The sequence below is a fragment of the Trachemys scripta genome, chromosome 17 (genome assembly GCF_013100865.1).
Source record: "Trachemys scripta elegans isolate TJP31775 chromosome 17, CAS_Tse_1.0, whole genome shotgun sequence".
Taxonomy (NCBI): domain Eukaryota; kingdom Metazoa; phylum Chordata; order Testudines; family Emydidae; genus Trachemys; species Trachemys scripta.
Genome location: NC_048314.1, coordinates 10,788,826 through 10,801,853, shown reverse-complemented (window position 1 = coordinate 10,801,853; position 13,028 = coordinate 10,788,826). Strand labels below are relative to the sequence as shown.

At 50.8% G+C, this 13,028-nt stretch overlaps 1 protein-coding gene across 1 annotated transcript; it reads right to left on the bottom strand.

The window, feature by feature from the left end:
* Positions 1 to 804: 804 nt before the first annotated feature.
* TLR4 (toll like receptor 4) lies at positions 805 to 8,297 on the bottom strand. The gene is given in 4 exon segments (XM_034752170.1): positions 805 to 1,072; positions 1,074 to 3,296; positions 6,662 to 6,828; positions 8,092 to 8,297. Coding segments are annotated over 4 exon segments (2,577 nt in total). The 5' UTR covers positions 8,197 to 8,297; the 3' UTR covers positions 805 to 990.
* Between the last annotated feature and the right edge of the window lie 4,731 nt (positions 8,298 to 13,028).

The window sequence follows — 13,028 nt, the reverse complement described above, 5'->3', positions numbered from 1 at the left end:
GACTGAGTCCCAGGCAAGAGCGCCCCCTTATGAAAGCACTACCACTGTGTTGTTGCCTCTCATCCCAAGGCCAGACCAGCTTGGAACGGCTGCAGCCACAGATGGCCGTCAGGCCAGCCTGTCCATGTGGAAGCATCCCAGCTGCACCTGACACCATAGTTCGCAAGCTCTCCCTTAGAGGAGGCTGCTGAACAAAGGGTCTAGAGCAGGGGAGGGCAAACTACGGCCTGGGGGCTGCATCTGGCCCTTCAGATGTTTGAATCCAGCCCTCAAGCTCCTGCCGGAGAGCAGGGTCGGGGGCTTGCTCCACGAGGCTCCCAGAAGCAGCAGCACGTCCCCCCTCTGGCTCCTACGCGTAGGGGCAGCCAGGGGTCTCCACACTCTGCCCCTGCCCCAAGCACCGCCCCCGCAGCTCCCATTGGCCAGCAAACGGGGTGAATGGGAGCAGCAGGGGCGGCGCCTGCGGACGAGGCAGCACGCAGAGCTGCCTGGTCGCGCCTCCGCGTAGGAGCCAGAGGGGGGACATGCTGCTGCTTCCAGGAGTTGCTTGAGGTAAGTGCCGCCCGGAGCCTGCACCCCTGACCCTCTCCCGTGCCCCAACCCCTTCCCCATCCCTGATCCTCCTCTCGCCCTCTGAACCCCTCCATCCCACCCTCCTGCACCCCAGAGCTCACCTCCACACCCGCACTCCTGTCCCAGCCCAGAGCCCCTTCCTGCACCCTGAACTCCTCATTTCTGGCACCACCCCAGAACCCACATCCTCCAGCCAGAGCCCTCACCCCCAGCCACACCCCAACCCCCAATTTTGTGGGCATTCATGGCCCACCATACAATTTCCATACCCAGATGTGGCCCTCGGGCCAAAACATTTGTCCACCCCTGGCCTAGGGTTTCGCTGGTTCCCCACTCTCGTACTTCAGGAGAATTAAATTCCTCCAGCTCCAAAGGAAACAACCCCTGGAGACCCAGCTCCTCAACTCCAGCTTTCAGTCAGGGCCAGGCAGAGAGAGCAAGGAACGGGGACGCACCATCATCGTTGGTTCCCATTAGTTCCCCCCCTTCCTGGTTCTGTTTTGCCATCTAGCAAGGCCATTCTCAGCTGCCTCCAGAAGAGGTGTCTGCTTATTTCCCTGTCCTTCCACTCGAGGTAGGTGTTCCTCTTCAGGTAGCGGGACAGCCCCAACTTACGCCTCAGCAGCACCTTATCCACTTCCTCCAGGACAATCAGGATGATGCCAGCTCTGCCCTCCATGAACTGCCAGGACTGGGCGATCTCAAACTCAAAGCTGCACCACTTGCTCTCCATGAAGTGGTTGGAGATGACGGCGATGACTTTCCTGCTGCTCAGGAACCCTTCGTGGATGATGTTGGAGGCAATGGGCACCCCTGGCGTGAAGTCCCGGTAGTGGAGGCAGAGGTGGAAGGGGGGCACTCCCTGCTCCAAGGTCTCAACCAGCTCCTTTCTCACCCACTCAATGTCCTTGCTGGAGTGGATGACAAAGGCGTCGTAGGTGTCGCCCCTGTCCGCGTACCGCCTGCACCCGCTGAGCAGCACCAGCCCGTAGTACAGGTTGAAGTAGTATTTGTAAATGAGGAACAAGAACACAGCTCCAGCGAGGGCCGTGCCCACATAGACGGCCAGCAGAACGGCACTGAGTTGGCAGGAGGAGAGGTCAAAGTTCATCACACTCGCATTCTTCAGGTGCTCAGGGCTGATGCAGACCATCAGCTCGGTGCTCCGGAGCAGCTCCCCGTGCTCCTGGGCCCACTTCAGGAAACTCAGGTGGTTGCAGGAGCAGACGAACAGGTTGTAAGAGAGGTCCAGGTGGACCAAGCTGCTCGGGAGGCTCTCCTGAGCGTTTTCTGTCAAGACAGTCAGCTGGTTGCTGCTAAAGTCCAGGACAGTGAGGGCCTGGAGAGGCTTGTAGGCTGGGTGGTCAAAAGTCAGCAACTTGTTGTGACTGATGTTTAGCGTCTGCAATTTACCAAGGGAAGAAAATGTGCTCAGAGACACCTGTATCACTTTACAGCTGGAAACATCCAGGGTGAGCAGCTGGGTCAGGTTCTTGAAGCTGTCGCCCAGGTTGTTGTCCTTAAAGGAGTTGCCGGCCATCTTGAGCACTTGCAGGGACGCTAAGCCACAGAACACATACTGGGACTCGACGTGAGTGTTGGTGTAGGAAATATCAAGGTAGATGAGTTTCCCAAGGGAGACGAAGACAGGGATGGTGCCAAGATTATCCAGCTTTGAGTGCTGAAAGTCCAGAGATACCAGCTCATGGAGCGGCAAGCCTCCGGATACGCTGATTATGGAGTTGAAGCTCAAGTTCAAGTGCTTCAACTTTGGAGTCCCACCCAGGTGAAAGGAGCAGCATTTGATGAAGCTGAGCCGGTTCTCACTCAGATCCAGGACCTCCAGGTTATCCAGATCCACAAATTTCTGCTGGAAGCCAGTGAGGTATTTGCTCTTGGTGATCCGAAGCAGTCTCAGCTCTTTGAAGGAGGACAGCTTCAGGGCAGGCACCTCACTGAACTTGCAGGTCTTGCATTCCAGCTGGTGTATTCTGGAGGCAGTCGGGACTGCTGACACCTGGTCGAGGTAGAGATCCACCAGCCGAACAGTAGAGGTGTTGACCAGGCAGTCGAAGAGAGTGTCTGTGCCATTATTAAACCTCTTGAAGCAAATGAAAACAAACTCCTGCAGCTGCACCAGACACAGTCCATCCAGGAGCCCATTACTGAAGTCCTCCACTCTCTGAATGTTCCTGAACTCTCCAAGCACTAGTCTGTGGACCTGTAAGCCAGCAAGGCCTTGGATGCAAGCCTTCATAACATTGGTGTTCTCAAAACAAGCCCTCAGAGACAGCTCATGAAGATGAATCCCCTCAAAGGAGCCCGGCTGAATATATTTTATATCATTGCTAGACAGCACTAATGTTAGGTTGAGCCCCTTCTCTCCTTGCAAAACATCCAGGTCTCCTGTGGAGATAGATGAGATCTTGTTCGATTGAAGGCTCAGGAATCGGAGAAACGTCAGGTTGGAGAAATATTTGGGGAGCTTCAAAGAGTCTACATTGTTCGTGGCCACATTCAGCTCCTGCAGAGTATGTAAATGTCCAATGGGCAGGTCAGCTAGCGAGGATATGTTGTCTTCCACAGCTACCAGCTTCTGCAGGGATGTCAAACTATAGAAGGCTTTTGGTCCCAGGTGCCAGAGCGGATTTGCAGTCAGAATCAAGGTGAGCAAGTTAGGAAGATCCTCAAAAGCATAGTCTTCAATTGTCTGGATGTGACATCTGTTATGCAAGAAAAGAGAACAATATACATGAAGCATTATCACTTCTGTCACATGCACATGGGTACTGCGTTACTGCGCTGGGTGCAGACGCCGTGTCATTATGCCAGGTGCAGGTGGGTATGGAGCATTACCAAGCTAGGCAGCTTTGCAGACACAACCTTATCAAACCCAGGGCAATATTATCACACCAGATCTATGTGTGAACACAACATTATCGCCCAGAGATGCAGACCTGCCCAACCAGGCAGAAATAAATCAGCTTAGCAGAAAGGAAATGAATGCTGACACAGAGAAGACGTCTCTCACATCTCTTCTGCCCTGCCTAAATCTGGAATTAAATTTGAAAGCAAGGGATTTACAGAGCTGTCTACGGTGAGGCAGAGTGCAGGCTTCCTTTACCGCCTCTCAGTCCTAATCAAAAGCACCCATTGACATTCCAGGGTTTCATCACCACCAAAAGGCTTTAAAACAGAGGCCGAGCTTTTACAAGGCACCTAGGCGATCTGGGTACCTCATTCCATTTCATTTTCATGGGAGCTTGACTCACTTTCCTCAGGCAGCTCTGACAATCTCAGCCTTCGTTTCTGGAAGGAAAGGAAACCTTAAACTCAGAAGAGTGCCGCAGAGTTACCAACAAGCCATGGGAAGACCCTAAATGTACATCATGGTGCGGAATGTTGTATGTGGCTGGATCTGCTTGGGGCAGTCTGCAGGATTTGAACCCAGAACCTTCAGTGCTAAAAGCATGATCCTCTATCGCTTAAACGAACAGACTAAAAACACCACAGCGGGAAGCCGTAGCAGACTCATAAACCTCTTACGTGATTCAGGCATGAAATGTGGAAAATAACCCACATACTCCTAGTATGGGTTACATGCGAACCTCCCCTAGGGAACCTCACCCTGAATGTCTAAGGTCTAGTGGGGTTCAAACCCCATGTTGGATGCCCATTCTATAATAATAATACTATCTTGCTCTCCTATAGTGTTTTACATCCATAGATCTATCCCAAAGCACTTTACAAAGGAGGACAGTATCATTACCTCAATTTTACAGATGGGGAAACTGAGGCACAAAGCGGTGACATGACTTGCCTTTGGTCTCCCAGCAGGCCAGTGGCAAAGCTGGAAATAGAACCCTGATCTCCTGAGTCCTCGTCTAATGCTCCATCCACTAGGCAACACTGCCTAAAGGAAACTTTCCCTAGAACAACTTGGAACACAGCTTCAGCTCCTAACATCCGGAGAGGAAGGAAAGGCCGACTGCTCCTCTAGGCAATGAGAGTTAGTGAGGGATTCACGTGCAGGGATACAGCGTTCTACCCTGAACCTCAAAACCTTCATGCTGCGGCTCGGTCTATACTTAAAATGCTCCTGCGCTCCAGTGTAGACACTCACTACAAACGGGAGGGGTTTTCCTGTCGCTGTAGTTCATACGCCTCACCGGGTGGCAGTAGCTATGGACTGGTCTACATTGGACTGACCCAGCTACGTCACTCAGGGGTGGGAACCATCCACCCCCTGAGCGCCGTAGTTCAGCTGACCTCAGACAGCGGTAGGTCGATGGAAGAATTCTCCCGTTGACATAGCTACCGCCTCTTGGGGAAGTGGATTAATTACGCCGACGGGAGAACCCCTCCCATTGGCACAGACAGTGTCTACACTTGAACTGCTGCATTGACGCGCCTGTGCTGCAGGAGAGCTCAGGAGGAGAGAAGCCCTGGGCTGATGGAAGAATTTTTCCGTTGACCTACCCCGGGGGTCAGCTGGCATTTCTGTTTCACAGAGGGGTGGCTTTTCCAGTCCCCTGAGAGACGTAGCAATGCCCAGGTAAGTTATCAGCGTAGATCAGCCCTGAAACAGCTCATTGGGCTGGAGGAAGACGGGCACAGGAACAATTTTTTGTAGTGGGAGTGCTGAGAGCCATGGAACCAAACTGTAAACCCTATTTAAACCCCCCAGCACCCCTAGTTCCAGCACCTGTGGACAGGCCCCGTAAACAGCTATCTGAACTTAAAAGGGAACATCCTCGACAAGCACAGCAGCATTCAGCAATTGCTCAGCCCCGGTGTCGGATTTCTCTTATGCTCAGAGCGGAATTCATCCCAGAACCGGTATCATAGAATCATAGAATCATAGAATATCAGGGTTGGAAGGGACCTCAAGAAGTCATCTAGTCCAACCCCCTGCTCAAAGCAGGACCAATTCCCAACTAAATCATCCCAGCCAGGGCTTTGTCAAGCCGGGCCTTAAAAACCTCCAAGGAAGGAGACTCCACCACCTCCCTAGGTAACGCATTCCAGTGCTTCACCACCCTCCCTCATGGGCAGCACTTAAAGGCAGCACTTAAAACTACAGCTCAGATCTCATGTGAGCCTCTAGTGAGTGTAGGGTCTGAAATGGGCCATTGGAACTGGAGAGAATTCCATCATCAGCGGAGATGTGCCAGTAAGTACATGGTCTTAATTACTGCGCAAGCTCTGTGGGGTGGGGAGCTTTTCTTCTGATGTGTCTGTAGAGTGCCGCGGGTACCAATGCCTCTATGTAAATAATAGTAATCATTATTATTAATATAATTCACCACTCCCATTGAATCTTTAAAGTGCAGTTCAGCTCTGTAGGAGTGGTGTCACTGGGTCTCCACATTCACTGTCTCTAGGTGACCTCCAGGCTCAAACATGCCCTATTTACCACTAAAAAGATGCCTATTTCTTCACCTGCAGCCCACAAAACGCCACGTGAAACTTGCACTGGGTACTATCTATCTTGTGCACAACATAATGCAGGTTGTGTAAGACAAATATGGGCTTCACTTATTTCTGTGACACCCCATCACCTCCAGATTATGTCCTCAGTGACGCCCATGCAACTGCTTTACTGCCCATGTGCTGTCAAAACAAGGGGTCGCTGACTGGAACTCAGGAAACAACTCTGCTGCTGATGCACGAGAAGGAATGGACTCCAGCCCATCGTCTCTTAGCAGAGTTGTCTCTGACAGTCTAACAGAAATAGTAAAGCAGAACGCACCCAGGGAGCAGATCCTTTTAGTAAGAAGGTGCTACCCTCTGCACAATCAACTTTTCAGAGCTTCTGCCTGGGCATACACCAGTGAAATGAAGTGCAGGACCTGCACCTTAGAACAGCATCATTGTGATAGCACTGGGCATGAGCCTCAATTATGGTGCAGGATTAGAACTCTTTTTAGCCAGAACCACCCTTTGAGCCACACAGACACAAGAGCAAAAATAACAGTGCATTGTCCCTATGTCAGTGCATTAGTGAGTCGGAAACAGGATCAATCAATGTGAATCAAAAGCCCTGTCTGCATCCAGTAGGACAACATCAATGTGAAAGGTTCCGTACCTAGTGAGGTCCAGAAACCTCAGTGCAGGAACTGCTGAGAAATAATTTGAGGTCAGTGACTCCAGTGGGTTGAAACTCAGATCCAAATTCTGGGTGGAAGGTGGGATTTCATCTGGAACTCCAGAGAGGTTCAACTCCATGCATCTGTAAGTTATGTTGGTGGTCTCCTGCAATATTCACAGAGCCAATCCACAGATTAACATCTAGATTCCACAAAGTGCTGGAAAGTTAAACCATCAGAAAGCTATAGCTTGCAGGCTAAATATCTCTGTAACAGACAGATCCTCTGGGCCGCACTGAGCAACCGGAAGCAACATCATGTACAGTCCAAGCATCTGCATCTATTCTTGTAATAGCATTTCTGCTTCCCAAACCAATAACCAATATAACTGCAAGTGTAATCAGGTGCAAGTCCTCTGGATTGTGCCTATTTATATCAGAGGCAAATCTGGACCAGAGCTTTTAAAGACCAGATTCTATGTGACGTTGGTAATACACCAGGGAACAGATATGCTCTCAGACAGTAATAATCCTAAATCAGCATTAAACTTAATTCTTACAGAATATTTAACTTTATTTCTTATAAAGCTCGTTTATTTATAACGGTGATGTCTGGAAACAATGAACTCAGCATCAAATTGCTGACCAGTGGCTGCAAAAACAACTCTGCGACATATTACAGTAACAGCCTAAAATATCACAGCTTGCAGTAGTAATACTACAGGGTCTGAGGTCTGGTCTGCACTGCAGAGTTAGGTCAACCCAAGACAGCTTATGTCAACCTAACTATGGAAGTGTTCACACTTAAATTTCACTCCCACCAGCACACCTGCACTGCTACGCCAACTTAATAACTCCACTTCTGCGAGCAGCGTAGAATCAAGGTTGATGTAGTTGGGTCGACACAGCATCAGGGTAGACACCGCGTTGCTTATGTCGACTGTTACTGGCTTTCAGCAGCCCTTCCACAACGCCCCACACTGACTGTACAATCGATACAAGTGCTCCTGGTGAGGACTCGCACCGCCGACACAGGGAACAAAGAGCAAACACGCACAAGCAATGTAATTACTACAGCAGCTGTATGCTGACGTAAGTTAGATCGACTTAATTTTGTAGCGTAGGCATGGCCTGAGTCTATTGCTGTAGGAGAATGGGATCCATTGGCTTCTCCTGGGGTTAATAACTGCACCTTAGCAATACCAAGCAAAGGGAAACAAAGCTACAATGGATCAAAGCTACTTTTTCAGTGCTGGGAGCTGGTTTCCATGGTGGCGTATGCTTTCTGCAAAGCTGCGGAATACTGCTGGCAAAAGACAATACACCCCACAGGAAGCTGAGCACCCAGCACATCAGAGACACAAATTTCACAGGCTGGGGAAAGCTGCTCTTGAGAAACAAAAGGATTTGGTTATTTAGAGATCACGTACCTCCACACAGGGGTTGAGGCTGCTGGCCGTTAACTGCAACAGGAAAAGCGTGGCCAAAGACTGCACAAAACAGGTTGAAAAAGAGAGAGCTTCTCTCTCGAACATCTTCAGGAGGTGACCATGCGGTGGAAAGAACCATAAGTGAAAATGAAAGATTCTAGCAGGACTCTCACCGGACCACCCGTGCCCAGAACCTGTTCCCAATGACAAAGGGAGGATGGGGAAGTGAAACTGAAAACAAATCGGCTCTGAGACGTGCTCTGAGAACAACACTCTTCCGTTCAGTTGCTTGTAAAGAAGAGGAAGTCACAGGAAAACATGACCTCATGGTCAAGAAGCCCAGAGGCGCCTGGGTCTCATCAGAGCAATCATTTGATGCCTCAGCTTAACATGGAGTAAAAAGGGAACCCCACCCCTTTGGAATTCATTTTTCCTGGGAGAGAAAAGGCATCCATCCCACACACTAATACATCTGAATGCACTAGGTGCATCCGGTGTTGGCACTGGGTTTACCCTCACAACCTCTGCCTGCCCGCCGTACCATACAGACTACAGGAGTGGGGGAGATTATACCGGTCATACACAATGCTCCCAACTCAAGCAGAGCAGAGGTCTGCCAGAAATGAGTATGAGGGTGCCAGGCATGTACAGGGAGCAAAACACGCTGGGTGGGGCTGGGAAGTGACCCAGTCGTAAGGGAACTGCTGGTGTGGATTTGCACATGGGAGCTTTCACCTGGCTGGGATGGTGCTTAGGGCACAAAGCATTGGGCTCATCCTTTGTTAAACACTGCTGCTTGTTCAGATGGATCTACAACTGTTGGCCAAGTTGAGGGCTCTTCATCTCATGCTTTCTGCCCCCAAGATGTTAGATGTCGTTCCTCCTTCTTCCATTCCCCCAATCCTGGACAGCCCTACAGATGTGATTTGTACCAGGATAGAGCAGCTCTGGCCATGCCAGCATTAAGACATTGCCTTCTCGGATGCTGGTTCTTGGGAAGAGTCGAAAGTCAGGCCTGGCAGTGACAGATTTCAAAGCATTTTGCAAATATTAACTAAAGGTTTTTCTACCCAGGGACATCCAGAAACATTAATCCGAATTAACTAAAGGTGTGAATTTGAAGTGAATTAGTTAAACCGCATTAAACCCCATTAAAAAAATTAACTAAAACAAATTAAGGCCACATTAATTCTGAATGAGGTTGTTCACACAGGGGTTTAATGCGGTTTAACTAATCTACTTCAAATTTACAGTTTAGGTTAATTTCCTGGAGGCCCCCATGTAGATGAGTCAAAATGGTCACAAGCCCCCTGTGAAACAGAGAAGTGTCATTATCCCCACTTTTGCTGAGGGCTTGTCTACACTCCAAATGCTATACAACTGCTGTACTGGCATGGATAGACTGTCCGAGCCCCCAAGACAAGACACAGCTTATCCCAGCAAAAGGAATTTTTTTGCCAGCGTAGTTAAACTACTCCCCCGAACGACATAAATGATGTTTTCAGCAGCATTCCGTTGTCACCAGGACGTTTGCCGGTATAGCTATCACAGTTGGGTATGTGCGATTTTTTCCCCACACTCTTGGCTGACACAGCTATGCTGGCAAAACTTTGTAGTCTAGATCAAAGAGCGGGAGGGATAGTTCAGTGGTTTGAGCATTGGCCTGCTAACTCCAGGATTGTGAGCTCTATCCTTGAGGGGGCCATTTAGGGATCAGGGGCAAAAATCTGTCTGGAGATTGGCCCTGCTTTGAGCAGGGGGTTGGACTAGGTGACCTCCTGAGGTCCCTTCCAACTCTGATATTCTATGATCAAGGCTCAGAGGTTATGCGACTTACTCAGAACATCAATGGCAGAGCTAGGAACAGAACCCAGGAGCCCTCGCTGAGCATTGCGTGTGCTAACTACTAGCCCACACTCTTCCAGATCCTGCATTGTCTATCAATGGTAAGGCCTTTTCCTCCTTGAGAACACTTATCACCTCACAGGTTTCAGAGTAGCAGCCGTGTTAGTCTGTATCCGCAAAAAGAACAGGAGTACTTGTGGCACCTTAGAGACTAACAAATTTATTAGTTTGCATCCGAAGAAGTGGGCTGTAGTCCACGAAAGCTTATGCTCTAATAAATTTGTTAATCTCTAAGGTGCCACAAGTTCTCCTGTTCTTATCACCTCACCTATCCTTAGGGTCTGAGAAGAGAATGAACAATCCTGCCACCTGGAGGCCAAACGCGGCAGCGCTCCTTGTGACAGAAGTGATGTAGCAACACGTCCCTTTGAGATCATTTAGTCGTGTGTTTCAGGGTGTTCCTTCAAACTGAGCCATCACACTGCTCTCTAATTGCATTATCCCAGAATGCCAGGGGAGGGCTCACGCACAGGTCCTTATTATTATTAATCATGTTTATGCCTAAGGACCAACCGAGCACGGGACCCTGCTGTGTTAGGCGTTGTGCCGTGTAGCAGATCGGGCCAGTCCTAAAGAGCTTACAATCTAAATAGCCAGGGTACACACAAGGCAGAGGAAGGGGGCTAACACACAAGCAGAGGGAACAAGGACATGGCTTTGATTTGTGTGTGTGTGGTTTGAATTGGAAGGGGATCAGAAGAGCAAAGGGACATGGTGGGCAAGGGGAACGAGAGGAGAAGGGAGAAAGAGGGGAGGTGTGGAATGAAGCTGAGGGGAACGGATGGTGCGGGAGGCAGAGGATTGGAGCAAAGAGCCAGTCAGCACAGACCAGAGCAAGTTCCGTTCAAACTCGAGAACGTGATCTGAATGGCCAAAGGTCTTGGCTGCTTCTGCAGGTGCTCCGACCGGCTGGAACGTCTGCCTGACCCCTCGCTGCAGTTCTTCCCCACAGCGAGGGCCGAGTGGGAGGGAAGGCACCACCTGGGTCACTGTGGCCTGGGGGGGGAAAGAGGGGTCTCCTCTGTACGGTTCTGGTCTATTATGGCAGTGTTGGGGGGCTGGGTGTCCCGGCAAAGCCCCAGAACAGCAGACCATGCTGTGTCTGTTTCTGCAGTGCTCAGTTGTGGAGGTGGGCGGCTCTACAGAGGATGCGGAGATGGGTCAGATTCATTATTACTACTATGATATTATATATTCAGCCCTACACCGGCACTCGGGCTAGCGCAGGGAGAGGGGAGGCTGCTCGTGCCTTCTCTATGCCTCTGCTGCTGGTGACCACGTTTCAGGGGTGAATTTCTTCCCTAGGGTCTGATCCAGAGCCCATGGAAATCAGTGGAAATATTCTCATTGACTTCCGTGGGCTTTGAATCTGGCCTCTAGCAAGGAACATTACAAGGGATTTGACCTGTGACCTTCTGATACGAACGCAGTAGCACTAAGTTAGAGGAGAAGCTTCCCACGTCGGATGTATTTGCCCTATTCTTGGCCTCCAACAATGACAATCACACGTTTTCCTGGATTCTACCCTCTCCCTGACAGTGGGAACTCCCCAGCTATGGCAGGAATTCCTCGCTCATCCTGGGCTACGTTTCATAGGGAGGTTACCTCCCTAGTGCTGCTTATTCAAATAAAGCCCTTCTGTCGTTTACCCCGTCTCCACTGTGCAATAAACCACGTACAAGCAGAGAGTTATAAGCCACGGGGGAGTGGCCTGTGGACAGAGCCACTGCGGGCATGCCGCTTCATTGGGTAGAGGGGGAGCACAGGAGCACGGTGGGAGGAGTTGTTGCCCAGGAAGAGGACACACTGAGATCGCATCTCGAATAAAGGCGAGATGAACTCTTGTTCTGCACCCTTGCCTTTGTTTCTGTGGGGCCCTCGCAGCGAGCCAAACCTGGAGCCACTGCTTAAACCGATCAAAATAAAACACATCCCGTCATTTGCTGACGGATCCCCACCTCCCCTGCTCCAGCGCTGGCAGATTGACTCAGCTCTGCCGGCGTGCATTGGAGGAGTCCGAATCCTCCGCTTAGCAATTCTTGGCCTGTTCCATCTGCCTACCAGCGACTTCTTCCCCAAACCCAGCTTAGCAGCAAACCTCTCAGGCTCCTCCCCCTCACCCCCGACACAGGGCACCTTCCCCACTTTTGGTTTCGTTTTGAATCGCCCTGACTCACCGGGGTGACACATTTCAGTTCAATGTATACGGGGTTGACTTGGCTTGCCGGGGAGTAGAACCGAAAAGAAGAAAGCTAACGCTGCACAAAGTGAGATGCAGAGACACGCCGGGGGGGAGATGGAGCAGGGTCAAAGCCAAGAAAGTTACCAAGGCGAAAAGGAGCGTAGATAGCCGCACAGAGAGCGCTGCACATGAGCTGCAGGGAGGGGACGGAGGAGGCTAAGGCTTCGTCTACCGGTTATATAGCTGTACCCAAATCAAAGTGTCCACGCCGGCGGATACTGGGATCACTGTATCAGTTTAAACTCACCCCTTAGGACAGGTTACACCAAGAAATCTTCCCCACGTAGGCAAGGCCTTCTAGTGAGGCCGGGACGGGGGGCTGGAGAAAGGTGAGCGAGCAGGGTGTGGAAGCTGTATTGGGCCTGGGGAAAGGTGAACGTGGCACTGAGGGAGCACTGGAAGGAGGCAGAGAAAAGTGTGGGGTGGGGGTGGAGGCCTGGAGGGGAGGGTGGAAGGAAGCAGTAAGTGGGGGGCTGAGAGCCAGTAGGTGGGACTTTGGTGTCCGAGCCAGTCGTGGGCTAACCCTGCACAGGAGTGTTACAGGTGAGATTTGAAGCAAGGAGGAATTCTGGCAAAAAATGATACTGGGCCCCCAGCTCCGCAGGGTGAGCAATGGGACGGGGGGTGGCTATGCAGTCATGGCAGGTTGGGAGGGTCAAGCAAAGCCATCCAGAGTGTGCAGAGAAGGGGGGCAGTAACTGTAGCTCCAGGAGCAGCGAAGAGTTTGTAGCGACACTGCGTACAGTCATCCACGTTAGTCCCCTCCAGACAACCCCTCCCTACAGCCCTG